Source organism: Aquarana catesbeiana, linkage group LG08 (genome assembly GCF_042186555.1).
Source record: "Aquarana catesbeiana isolate 2022-GZ linkage group LG08, ASM4218655v1, whole genome shotgun sequence".
NCBI classification, from domain to species: domain Eukaryota; kingdom Metazoa; phylum Chordata; class Amphibia; order Anura; family Ranidae; genus Aquarana; species Aquarana catesbeiana.
Window position 1 is genome coordinate 26393543 of NC_133331.1, and position 14038 is coordinate 26407580.

General features: G+C 41.8%; 1 protein-coding gene across 4 annotated transcripts in view; it reads left to right on the forward strand.

Moving 5' to 3' along the window:
* LOC141105644 (alpha-2-macroglobulin-like) overlaps positions 1-14038 on the forward strand; it is a 317621-nt gene that overhangs the window by 126571 nt on the left and 177012 nt on the right. For all 4 annotated transcript variants that reach the window (XM_073595620.1, XM_073595618.1, XM_073595617.1 and 1 more), the window contains exon 10: positions 8433-8542. In XM_073595620.1, coding sequence (XP_073451721.1) covers positions 8433-8542 — 110 coding nt within the window. The remainder of the gene's footprint in view (positions 1-8432; positions 8543-14038) is intronic.

Here is a 14038-nt window from a genome sequence, read left to right on the forward strand (position 1 = left end):
TTCCCCATTCCTTTGAAAAGTTTGGGTCGAGATATTTGGAATCAGATATTCATACGTTGCTAATGGAATATGTATTTCATGCATTGTTGTGTCCGTAAATGGGTGTCGTAGCATAGAAGACCACGCCATGATAGAGGCTTGAATAGTGGGGAATTGTGGTGTAGTAGGTCTGTGATGTATGCCAGCTGCTAATGCCAGTGCTGGGAGATTATGGCCGGGAGTAATTTCTTGTTCTATTTCAGACCATCTATTGTCCGTTTGACATGAGAACCAGTATCGAGTTTGTTCTAGTATAGCTGCTTGGTAATAAATGTAGGCGTTGGGAAGTCCTACCCCACCTAGATGTTTGGGTTTGTACAGATGATTCAGTGCAATTCTGGGTTTTTTTCCTGCCCATATAAACTTATTTAGTATTTTTGCCAATTGTGTGAAGAATGATTGGGGGATAGGTATGGGTAGTGTTCTAAAATGGTATAGGAGTTTGGGTAGTATCTGCATTTGATATGCGGCTATTCTCCCCATCCATGAAATGTGCAGTTTGCCAATTTGGACCATCTCTTCTTCTATATTCGCAAGTAGGGGAGGGTAATTGCTAGGGTATAGCTTTGCGGAAGAGGAGGTGAGTTGCACACCGAGATAGGTGAGTGATGGGGGGTTCCAGTTACAGGGGAACAGATGTTCTATAGTATGCTGTTCCTCTGTGGGTAAGTGAAGTGTTAAAGCGAAGCATTTATTTGTATTGATTTTGTAAAAGGAGACTTGACTGAAGGTTTGCAATAGCTTTTTAAGTTCTAGTATAGATTCTGCTGGTTTAGATAAAGTCAGTATTATATCGTCGGCAAAGAGTCCAATTTTATGATTTTCTTTACCTATTCTAATGCCATTGATAGCTTCATTGGACCTGATACTTTGTGCCAGAGGTTCTATAATGAGTGAGAAAATTATTGGGGAGAGAGGGCATCCTTGTCGCGTACCATTAGATAGTGGGAAAGGATCAGATAGGAGACTAGAGGTATAGACTTGGGCTGTGGGGTTGGAGTATAGGGACATAATCGCTGAGTGAATCAATCCCGATATTCCAAATTTGAGTAAAGTTTTTGATAGGTAGCCCCAATGCACCCTATCAAACGCCTTTTCGGCATCTAAGGCTAGAAAGATACTCGGCACTTGATTGACTTCTGCGAATCGCAGGAGGTCTAGCATCCTTCTAGTTCCGTCTGGTGCTTGTCTGCCTTTTACGAATCCTACCTGATCCAGTCCTATAAGAGAAGGGGTAATTTCTAATAATCTATTTGCCATTATCTTTGCATATATCTTCAGGTCAGAGTTAAGCAATGATATTGGCCTATAGTTTTGGGGGTGTGAGCCGTCTTTGCCGGGTTTGGGTAAGGTAACTATTATTGCTTGGAGCATTTCTCTCGGGAAAGATCCTGTTGTGGCTGCTATGTTGAAGACTTCTACAAGGTTAGGTGCTAGGAGGGAGCTAAAAGCTTTATAGTACTCGGCAGAAAAACCGTCCGCTCCTGGTGATTTGTGCATGGGAAGAGATTTGATAACTGTCTCAATTTCTGCACTAGTGATTGGTGCATTAAGGGCTTGTAGTGTTGTTGAATCTACTAAGGGCAGTGTTTAGATTTTGTTTTAATTGCTATCATTATGGTATGTTACTCTCATGGTACATTACACAACTCACAATGCTCCTTATATATTTTTCATATAACTCCTCCCTCATTTTTGAAAATGTTACTACTAATTATACTAACCACACACAACAAATAACCTTACCTATAGCTTACCCCACATACATGATGGATTCTATTCACAAACTTATTACCTTACCCACATCTAATGGTCTTTAGAGTTACCGTATTTATCGGCGTATAACACGCGCCGGCGTATAACACGCACCCCAAGTTTAGGAGAGAATTTTAAGGAAAAAAACTTTTAGGAGGGAAGTTTAAGGAAAAGAAACTTACATTAAAATGCCCATCAATGCAGCCTCATCAGTGTTCATCTGCAGCCTTTTCAGTGTCATTGCAGCCTTTTCAGTGTCAGTGCAGCCTTGTCAGTGCAGCTTTGCCCCAGTGCAGCCTTGTCAGTGCAGCTTTGCCCCAGTGCAGCCTTGTCAATGCAGCCTTGTCCCCAGTGCAGCCTTGTCAGTGCAGCCTTGTCCCCAGTGCAGCCTTGTCAATGCAGCCTTGTCCCCAGTGCAGCCTTATTAATGCAGCCTTGTCCCCAGTGCAGCCTTATCAATGCAGCCTTGTCCCCAGTGCAGCCTTATCAATGCAGCCTTGTCCCCAGTGCAGCCTTGTCCCTGCAGCCTTATCCCCAGTGCAGCCTAGTGTCCATGCCTCCTGCCGCTGCCGCCGCCGCCATACACATAGAAGTAGTTTTAAATATGGCGCCGCGGAGTTCGGAGAGACTCGGCGCCGGCAGAAGTGAACGAACGCCGCCGAGATACACATAGCCGAGGGTTCTCTGCTCTTTCCGGCGCCGCTCACAGTCCCGCCCAGTCCTGCCCTATGATGGACATAACACAGGTCCAATGGCGGGACTGGGTGTGACAGTGAGCGGCGCCGGAAAGAGCCGAATACACCCGACTATGTGTATCTCGGCTCTGTGATTTCGGCGGCGCTCGTTCAGCACCGCCGAGTCCTTCCGAAGTCCGCGGCGCCATATTTGAAACTACTCGCTATGTAAATGTCGGCGGCGATCGCCGACATTCACATAGCGATAGCGGGGATCGGCGTATAACACGCACCCACGACTTTCCCCTGATTTTAAGGGGAAAAAAGGGCGTGTTATACGCCGATAAATACGGTATATCACATAATGTTCAGGGTTTCAACTCACCTCATAAACGGAAAAAAGCTTTTCAACATTATAAAAGGCTGGGAGCAGATGTTATTCTCATGCAGGAGACCCATTTTGCTTCTTCTAACCATCCCAATTATTTTGATAAGTCATATAACCAATTTTATTATACTACTTTTCATAACAAAACCCGCGGTGTCGCCATTTTTATACGCAACACCATTATTCTAGATATACAAAATATTTATAAAGATGTAGATAGCAGATATATTATCATCAAGGGGCTTATTAACAATAAAGCAATAACAATAGCTTCAATTTACGCCCCAAACGAATCTCAATCTATCTTTTTCACGAATTTCTTTGATAAGCTTGACCAATACAGCTCTCCTCATATTATTTTAGGGGGAGACTTTAACTTAACCGCACACGCATCCCTTGATAGAAGTAAAACTTCCCCCTCATCAAAAGCATTCTCTAAATCCATGAACCGTTATTTAAACAACTTTCAACTTATAGACTCATGGAGATCTCACAACATAGGAATTAGAGCCTATACACATTATTCGTATCCCCATGATGTCTACGCCAGACTAGACTATATATTTTGCACCCCCATTTTGCTGGCTAACTCCTCCGATGCTCAGATCCATCCTTGTCCTTGGTCTGATCACGACATTTCCTACTATGAAACATCTCACATAGGACTCTCTCCTTCCCCTTACAATTGGCGACTAAATGATTCACTTCTAACTGACCCCTCAGTTAATCAAACCATCTCATCACACATTGAAAACTATTTCACTGAAAATGCTATTGATGATGTCTCCCCCACTATTCTTTGGACAGCACATAAAGCAGTCATACGCGGACATCTAATTAGCATAGCTGCTAAAAGAAACAGAGAAAAACTCACAAACATTAAAAATCTTACTAAAGATTTAAATCTACTATACAATAAGCTACAACATAACCCCACCCAAGAGATTACTAAACAAATTCAAGACAAACGTAAAGCCCTAGATCTTATATTATCAGCGAATACCGAAAAATCCTTGAGATTTTCAAAAGCTAAATTTTTACTACACAGCAACTCCCCCTCAGCTATGTTCGCCAAAAAACTTAACCATGATCATAAACCCCCTCATACATATAAACTTAGAGATCAAGCTGGGAATATGATCACTCATCCTCAAGGTGTTCTTAAGATTTTCTCTTCCTTTTATAAGGACCTACTTTGTAGTCCTCAAATCCCTCCTGACCAACCCTCCAGATCATGGTTAGACGATATTCAACTACCCACTCTGAATGCCACCCAAATAGAATCCCTCTATGCTCCATGTACAAACGCAGAAATAATCAAAATTATTAAATCTCTCAAAACATCTACAGCTCCTGGCCCAGATGGCTTCTCTTCATCATACTATAAAAAATATGCTTCTCTCTTAACCCCTTACCTAACCAAACTTTTCAATCACATTCTTAATGGTAATCATTTCCCAGATGAAATGCTTCTAGCTAACCTTTCCCTTATCCCCAAACCACTAAAAGATCACTCCCTCCCTCAAAACTATCGACCCATATCGGTCCTTAACAACGACCTAAAAATTTTTGGTAGGTTACTATCAGATAGATTAGCTTCAGTAATCACAAATTTAATACATATAGACCAAACTGGTTTTATTCCAGGCCGACAGATAGTCGATAATGTTAGACTAGTCACTAATATCATTCAAGATGCCAACATAACCTCCCACCAATTATGCCTACTTAGTTTGGACATTCATAAAGCATATGACAGCGTTAGCTGGTCATATCTAAACCATCTACTTCCCAAATATGGAATCTCAGATAAATTTCTACAGGGCTTCAACGCTCTTTACCATAACCCTCAAACTAGAATTAAAATCCCTGGACACAACTCTGACTTTTTTTCTCTTACTAGAGGCACTAGACAGGGCTGCCCGCTATCACCATTACTATTTGCTCTAGCAATTGAACCCTTAACCCAAAAGATTAGGAATAGTATTGACATAAAAGGATACACAAAAGGGGACAAAGAATTTAAACTCAGCCTATATGCAGATGATGCTCTTCTATTCCTCACAAACCCCCTCACCTCTATCCCATCCCTTTTAAGAACACTAAAGTCTTTCCAAAATATTTCAGGCCTCAAAATTAACACCAATAAATGTTCCGCCATTCCAATTAACTACTCCCAGAATACCCAAACCTTACTATCCCAAAATTTCCCATTTGTATGGTGTACTAAATCATTCAAATACTTAGGCGTCACAATAACCTCCACTCACAACCTTCTATATAAATCTAACTATATCCCATTATTCTCACATATCACATCTCTTTTAAAGTCATGGTCCTCTTTTCATATCTCCTTCTTAGGTAGAATATGTGCTGTCAAAATGACAATTCTCCCCAAACTCCTATACTTTTTCCGCGCCTTACCTATCAATGTTCCTAAATCCAAACTGACCTCTCTTCAAAGAGAAATAAACAAATTTATATGGGCGGAGAAAAAAACGAGATGCAGTTATGCCCTTATGCATAGACCACAAAATACAGGTGGCCTAGGCCTCCCAAATATATGGCTTTATTATCTGGCATCAAGATTCACACAACTTACCCAATGGTTCACTCCCTCAATTAATACCCCATGGAAAGTATTTGAATCCATCTCAATTCTCCCGCTTCATTCACAGGGAATTCTTTGGTCCAACACTACCACTTATAGCAAACTTATGAAACATAATATCATTATAGCTCAATTTTATCAATTATGGTCTAAATATAAAGATATATACAAACTCTCATCAGACACACCACCTCTAGCCTCCTTTATAGGAGATCATAGATTTACCTATGCTTATAATGACAGACAAGATTTTTCCATTTGGATTGACAAAAATTTAATTACACTGAGATCTCTTCAACAAAAGTGGGAATTTATCCCATTCTCGGCTCTACAAGCCACACACAATTTACATACAAATGAACTCCAACGTTATCAACAAATTAAAGCCTTCTACGCTAAATATTTTGCACTCAACACTCATCCGACATACACAACATTTGAACATATATGTATTTTATCCTCTAGAGATAGAGGCCTCGTATCCAGGATGTATAGTTATATTAATAATGTTGGTGTTCCGGATAAATCTACACAAATGCTTCAATGGGAAGCGGACCTGGATGTCTTGATCAGTGTTGAAGAGTGGTGTTTCATGTCAGAAAACCTCCGTAAAAGTAACAGAGCTATCACCTTCAGAGAGACCCCAATTAAGATATTCTCTAGGTGGTACCTCACCCCATCGAAGCTCCATACTTACTACCCATCCATCTCTCCTGATTGCTTTAGAGGATGTCCAGAACCTGGTACCCTCTTACACATTTTTTGGAGCTGCAAACATATTAATCATATATGGCACAAAGCAATCAGTTTAATAGAACTAACCTCTAAACAAAAAATTACCCCCTCCCCTCAGATTTGCTTGCTGTACCCTAATATACCAGGCATTCCTCCCCCATGTATGAGACTATTTCACTCCATGTGTAGTTCAATACACTGGATGACAGCATATAACTGGAAATCTACTAACCTATCATGGCAACAAGTAATAAATAGAATGGAGCACCTCAAGCTTTCTGAGTGGATTTATCACACCCTTAACGACACTATCCATGTTCACCAAAGGAAATGGGCCTTTTGGAACCCAACCTAAATAAATTAATATACCATTATCATATCTATCTATCACCTAATGTTGATATAGTGATCTGCCTTATATTATGTGTGTATAAACCTACTCTTATCATCACTATCACCTTTGTAACATAAGGTTATATAACTTTTGTTTTGTTTTCCCTATATCTTTTTTTTGTACCGATGTATTACATTAATGTTAACTATACCGAATGTCTATTACCTAAACTTCCAAATAAATGCTTTTGTAAACAAAAAAAATATGAGTTTCACTTTTTGAATTAAATAAAATTACTGAAATAAATTAACTTTTTGATGATATTCAATTTTTTTTTAGATGCACCTGTATATCTTTGTTATGTTTTACTTTTTTATAAAATCTGTTTTTACAAAGGAACATTTATTGCAGGGTGAGCCAGTGGTACAAGATTCCCAGAGCACTATGTTCTACCTAAAGAGAGAACAGAGCACAATCGGTGATATTCATCTGAGCAGAAAAAATTTAACAAAACTATTAGTCCTCACCATAATAAATAAATATATACAAAACCACCACACATTTATTTTACCCCCTTCAGGCAAATTGCCATACCCATACATTGGTAGGAGGAAGTGGATGTATCGAGGTATAGCCTACAGCGGCTCGGCCGTTATCCCAGGCAGCGGGAGGGGACATCACCCCCCCTCCTGCCACCGTCTGCCACTTTTCCCAGGCCACCATGATCCGGCTAGGCTGTGACCCGAACAAAGACGGATTCGGCTTTGATCGGGTTTCCATAGTAAAATTCCAGAATCGACATCACACTACTACATTACTTGGCTACCAATGGCGCTGATTTTAAACAAATGACAGTGTTCAGAATTGAAGATTTTGGTGATCTGAATACTTTAAAGTTAAGGAGGGATTTGGGGTCTTTTAAACCCCCGATCCCTCCATAAAGAGTACCTGTCACTGCCTATTACTGTCACAAGGGATGTTTACATTCCTTGTCATAGAAATAAAAGTGATCAGATTTTTATTTTTTTTTGTTAAAAAAATAAAATAAAATAAATAAGAAAAAAATAAAAGTAATTTTTAGAGCGCCCTGTCCCTGCGTGCTCGTGCAGCAAAGAAACCGCATACACAAGTCACGCCCGCAAATGTAAACGAAGTTCAAATAACATATGTGAGTTATCGCCGTGCTTGTCAGAGTATAACTAGCACAAGACCTCCTCTGTAACTCTAACCTGGTAACCATTAAAAATATGTAAAGTGTCGCCTATGGAGATTTTTAAGTACTGTTGTTTGTCACCAATCCATGAGTGTGCGCAATTTTCAACCATAACATGTTAGGTATCTATTTACTCCACATAACTATTTCACAATATACAAAAAAAAATGGGCTAAATTTGCTGTTTTCTTATTTTTTTATTTTAAAAAAGTGTACTTTTTTCCCCAAAAAATTCTGTTAAAAAGATTGCTGTGCAAATACCGTGTGACATAAAATATTGCAATGACCACCATTTTATTTTCCAGAGCCTTTGCTAAATAATAATGTTGGGGTTCTAAGTAATTTTCTAGCAAAAAATACTAATTTTAATTTGTAAACGACAAGTGTCAAAAATGGGCTCGGTCCTTAAGTGGATGAAACGCGTAGGAGATCCCTGTAACACATAAAAAGTAGACCTCAAATCAAACACATGAATATTAATTAATGTCACACATAAATAAGCAATATAAAATAACATTTAGCCATTGTCAGCTTTGAAAACCCTATTCTAAAAAGTATGGGTACCGTCTAAAAAAGGACCACATTTTTAGAAATGATCATATATCTCACACTATATTTCTTATCCCCTGATTTGATGAAGAAATATGCGATCTCTTATTTGTTTTCAATGTTACCTTCGGCAGGAACTGTGTTATCTGCAACCAGCCAATCTAGTATATTCAACGTAATCAATAAGGTGTCATTTGTTGATGCTGAAGGTAACTACAAAGCTGGCATCCCCTACAATGGAGTGGTGAGTTACAAACAGCCTTAATTCACTAAGCTCTAAAAATCATTATTTTCAGCAATGAGAGCCAATGATAGCTGAAAGTAAGAGTCAGATGACTTTACATAGTGATGATTAAGAAGCGTACTTCATGTACATGTACCTTTATGAACTGAGCATAATGTTGCCAAACAGTTTTGTTTGTTCTTCTTAATCTAGTATACATGACACTTTAAGATTCCTTTATTTCAGGGTCTATTTATAAAAAAAAAAAACATTTGCTATGCTAATGTCTCAAGCATTCACACAGCAGTCACAAATAATTAACATCAGTTGGCTAATATTTTTATTTGCTATGATTGCTGCTTTCATCTAGTGGCCATAATGTGGTATTTTCGTGAATATGTAATTTCAGGAAAATAGCACATTATGTTCACTAGATGGAGCTGGTGATTATAGGAAATACATTTATTAGGCAAACAACAGTGATTATTTGTGACGGATGTGCAAATGATTGAGACTTTAGTCAAATTAACCTACCGGCATATCTTTGTGAGAGGAAACCCATGCAAGCACATGTAAACTCTATGCAGATAGTATCCTGGCCAAGATTCAAACTAAGGGCTAGGGATGAGCTTCGAGTTCGAGTCAAACTCATGTTCGACTCGAACATTGGCTGTTTGCAAGTTCGCCGAACAGCGAACAATTTGGGGTGTTCGCGGCAAATTCGAATGCCGCGGAACACCCTTTAAAAGTCTATGGGAGAAATCAAAAGTGCTAATTTTAAAGGCTAATATGCAAGTTATTGTCATAAAAAGTGTTTGGGGACCCGGGTCCTGCCCCAGGGGACATGGATCAATGCAAAAAAAAGTTTTAAAAACGCCCGTTTTTTCAGGAGCAGTGATTTTAATAATGCTTAAAGTCAAACAATAAAAGTGTAATATCCCTTTAAATTTCGTACCTGGGGGGTGTCTATAGTATGCCTGTAAAGGGGCGCATGTTTCCTGTGTTTAGAACAGTCTGACAGCAAAATGACATTTTGAAGGAAAAAACTCATTTAAAATTACCCGCGGCTATTAATGCATTGCCGACAATACACATAGAAGTTCATTGATAAAAACGGCATGGGAATTCCCCAAAGGGGAACCCCGAACCAAAATTTAAAAAAAAAATGACGTGGGAGTCCCCCTAAATTCCATACCAGGCCCTTCAGGTCTGGTATGGATATTAAGGGGAACCCCGGCCAAAATTAAAAAAAAAAAGACGTGGGGTTCCCCCTAAATTCCATACCAGACCCTTCAGGTCTGGTATGGATTTTAAGGGGAACCCCGCGCCAAAAAAACCCCAAAAAACTGCGTGGGGTCCCCCCAAAAATCCATACCAGACCCTTATCCGAGCACGCAACCTGGCAGGCCGCAGGAAAAGAGGGGGGGACGAGAGTGCGCCCCCCCCTCCTGAACCGTACCAGGCCACATGCCCTCAACATTGGGAGGGTGCTTTGGGGTAGCCCCCCAAAACACCTTGTCCCCATGTTGATGAGGACAAGGGCCTCATCCCCACAACCCTGGCCGGTGGTTGTGGGGGTCTGCGGGCGGGGGGCTTATCAGAATCTGGAAGCCCCCTTTAACAAGGGGACCCCCAGATCCCAGCCCCCCCCTGTGTGAAATGGTAAGGGGGTACAAAAGTACCCCTACCATTTCACTAAAAAACTGTCAAAAATGTTAAAAATGACAAGAGACAGTTTTTGACAATTCCTTTATTTAAATACTTCTTCTTTCTTCTATCTTCCTTCATCTTCTGGTTCTTCTGGTTCTTCTGGCTCTTCTGGTTCTTTCTCCGGCGTTCTCGTCCAGCATCTCCTCCGCGGCGTCTTCTATCTTCTTCTCCTCGGGCCGTTCCGCACCCATGGCATGGGGGGAGGCTCCCGCTCTTCTCTTCTTCTTCATCTTCTTCTCTTCTTCTTTTCTTCTCTTCTTCATTTTCTTCTCCGGGCCGCTCCGCACCCATGCTGGCATGGAGGGAGGTTCCCGCTGTGTGACGGCGCTCCTCGTCTGACAGTTCTTAAATAACGGGGGGCGGGGCCACCCGGTGACCCCGCCCCCCTCTGACGCACGGTGACTTGACGGGACTTCCCTGTGACGTCACGGGGAATGCCACAGGGAAGTCCCATCATGTCCCCTGCGTCAGAGGGGGCGGGGTCACCGGGTGGCCCTGCCCCCCGTTATTTAAGAACTGTCAGACAAGGAGCGCCATCACACAGCGGGAGGCTCCCTCCATGCCAGCATGGATTGCGGAGCGGCCCGGAGAAGAAAATGAAGAAGAGAAGAAGAGAAGAAAAGAAGAAGAGAAGAAGATGAAGAAGATGAAGAGAAGAGCGGGAGCCTCCCCCCCATGCCATGGGTGCGGAGCGGCCCGAGGAGAAGAAGATAGAAGACGCCGCGGAGGAGATGCTGGACGAGAACGCCGGAGGAAGAACCAGAAGAGCCAGAAGATGAAGGAAGATAGAAGAAAGAAGAAGTATTTAAATAAAGGAATTGTCAAAAACTGTCTCTTGTCATTTTTAACATTTTTGACAGTTTTTTAGTGAAATGGTAGGGGTACTTTTGTACCCCCTTACCATTTCACACAGGGGGGGGTCGGAATCTGGGGGTCCCCTTGTTAAAGGGGGCTTCCAGATTCCGATAAGCCCCCCGCCCGCAGACCCCCACAACCACCGGCCAGGGTTGTGGGGATGAGGCCCTTGTCCTCATCAACATGGGGACAAGGTGTTTTGGGGGGCTACCCCAAAGCACCCTCCCAATGTTGAGGGCATGTGGCCTGGGACGGTTCAGGAGGGGGGGGCCGCACTCTCGTCCCCCCCTCTTTTCCTGCGGCCTGCCAGGTTGCGTGCTCGGATAAGGGTCTGGTATGGATTTTTGGGGGGACCCCACGCCGTTTTTTTTTTTTTTTTTGGAGCAGGGTTCCCCTTAAAATCCATACCAGAGGGTCTGGTATGGAATTTAGGGGGAACCCCACGTCATTTTTTTTTTTTATTTTGGCCGGGGTTCCCCTTAATATCCATACCAGACCTGAAGGGCCTGGTATGGAATTTAGGGGGACTCCCACGTCATTTTTTTTTTTTAATTTTGGTTCGGGGTTCCCCTTTGGGGAATTCCCATGCCGTTTTTATCAATGAACTTCTATGTGTATTGTCGGCAATGCAATAGCCGCGGGTAGTTTTAAATTAGTTTTTTCCTTCAAAATGTCATTTTGCTGTCAGACTGTTCTAAACACAGGAAACATGCGCCCCTTTACAGGCATACTATAGACACCCCCCAGGTACGAAATTTAAAGGGATATTACACTTTTATTGTTTGACTTTAAGCATTATTAAAATCACTGCTCCTGAAAAAACGGCCGTTTTTAAAACTTTTTTTTGCATTGACCCATGTCCCCTGGGGCAGGACCCGGGTCCCCAAACACTTTTTATGACAATAACTTGCATATTAGCCTTTAAAATTAGCACTTTTGATTATTCATGTTCGTGTCCCATAGACTTTAATGGTGTTCGCGTGTTCGAACGAACTTTTTTCCTGTTTGCATGTTCTGGTGCGAACCGAACAGGGGGGTGTTTGGCTCATCCCTACTAAGGGCCCTAGTGCTGTAAGGCAGACATCCTAACCACTAAGACACTGTGCTTCCGGCATTTGAGTTGGTCTCTGAATTGTTGGAGTGTGAGACTAAATTCAGTGTGGATGTGGCCATTTTGAATAGTTTCCTGCAATGCTTAGAGCTCTTCACTCAATGTAAAGTAACTGTCTGTTGTGGACATGGAAAGGACTGGGTTGGGGGACAGGGGGCATTTGCCTCTTGTGCCATAACAAATAATATACAGTATATTGGTGGCCAACTGATTTATTAAACACGAGGTATAAAAAAACTCACGTTTTCCTGGTGCTTAGAGTGCACCAAACTGTAAAAAGCATTCAGTCCTCACAGTGCAGCTATAAGACAATCAGACAGTATTATAAAGGTTAAATTCTGTGTTTACCCTAAAAAGTTAATTATAAAATAAGTACAATGTGTAGGTGCTGCTACGCAAGAATCAAAATACTCAACTCAAACCATATGTATACAAATGAGTGCGCAATCCTAATAATATGATAAAGTATTTGACAAAAAACCTAATTAGCATTCAAATTTGTCCAATCAAAAAATGATTCCAAAAAATGATTCAAAAAAATGTGTCCATAGGTGCCTTAGTGCAGAATTGTGTATATCCAAGCTTTTGTGCAATATGTTCTTTCACAATTGTTGACAAACAAAGCCTCTTACCAAAAAAGGATGGATCCCAGATTATAGGGCTTAAACACGCTTGCGATATTCCACTCCTTCAACTCCGCCAAGAGACTTGGTAGTACTGGTAGCTTCACCTGAATATGGGAATAATTCCAATATATTCCCCACTCCATCGATTATCCTGCCAAGTGCTCTCCAGCACAAGGGGATATTAAGGAGGGAGATGCTTCATGACAGACAGTATTACCATAGTATGCTCGCCTCAGCATGACGACAGATTGACTCCTCCCCTACACATTACGCCACAAGGTCACGTGGCTTCCTCAGGGTGATATCCTGAGGAAAATGTGAGTGTTTTTATACTTAGTGTCTAATAAACCAGTTGTTTTAAAAGATAAATCACTATGTCCAGCTTTCTCTCTTTATGATTTGGGTGTATAGAGGTACGTGTAAGAGAAGGAGGATTCTAATCTTAAGATTGCCAGAAAAGGAGTGAAACAGCCTAAAACAGATCCCCAGAGAGGGACAAAAGCGCATATAGACCATTGGTTGGTCTTATCCCCAGGTGAGGGCACATCGGATGAGGGGATTATCACTATTGCACGTGGATGATTGTAGCACAGTAAGAGAAATGGCCAAGGACCTGATGGTCACTCTGACTGAGCTCCAGAGATCCTGTGTGGAGATGGGAAAAAGTTCCAGAAGGACAACCATCACTGCAGGCCTCCACAAATCAGGGCTTTATGGAAGAGTGGCCAGACAGAAGACTCTCCTCAGTGGAAAAAAATCATGCTGTTGGGGTGTTTTTAAGCAGCAGGGACTGTGAGACTGGTCAGGATTGAGGGAAAGCTGAATGAAGCAAAGTTCAGAGGTCTCCTCAATGAAAATCTGTTCCACAGTGCTCAGAGCCTCAGACTGGGCTGTAGGTTCACCTTCCAACATGACAACGATGCTAAGCACACAGGCAAAACAATACTAGAGTAGCTTAGGGACAACTCTGTGAATGACCTAGAGTGGCCCAGCCAGAGCCATATTGAACATCTCTGGAGAGACCTGAAAATGGCTAGGTCCTATTATTGCGGCCAAGGTTGAAAATTGCAACATGCTGGGTGTATTGAGTGCCTCCTTGCCTGGAAACAGACAGTGAGTGTGGTCTGCCTGCTGTGCATTTTGGGAGGTGGTACTTAAGGGGCAGACCTCGTGGTGACACGGAGTAGTTCTGATCTGATGGTCCTCCTGGCCTAA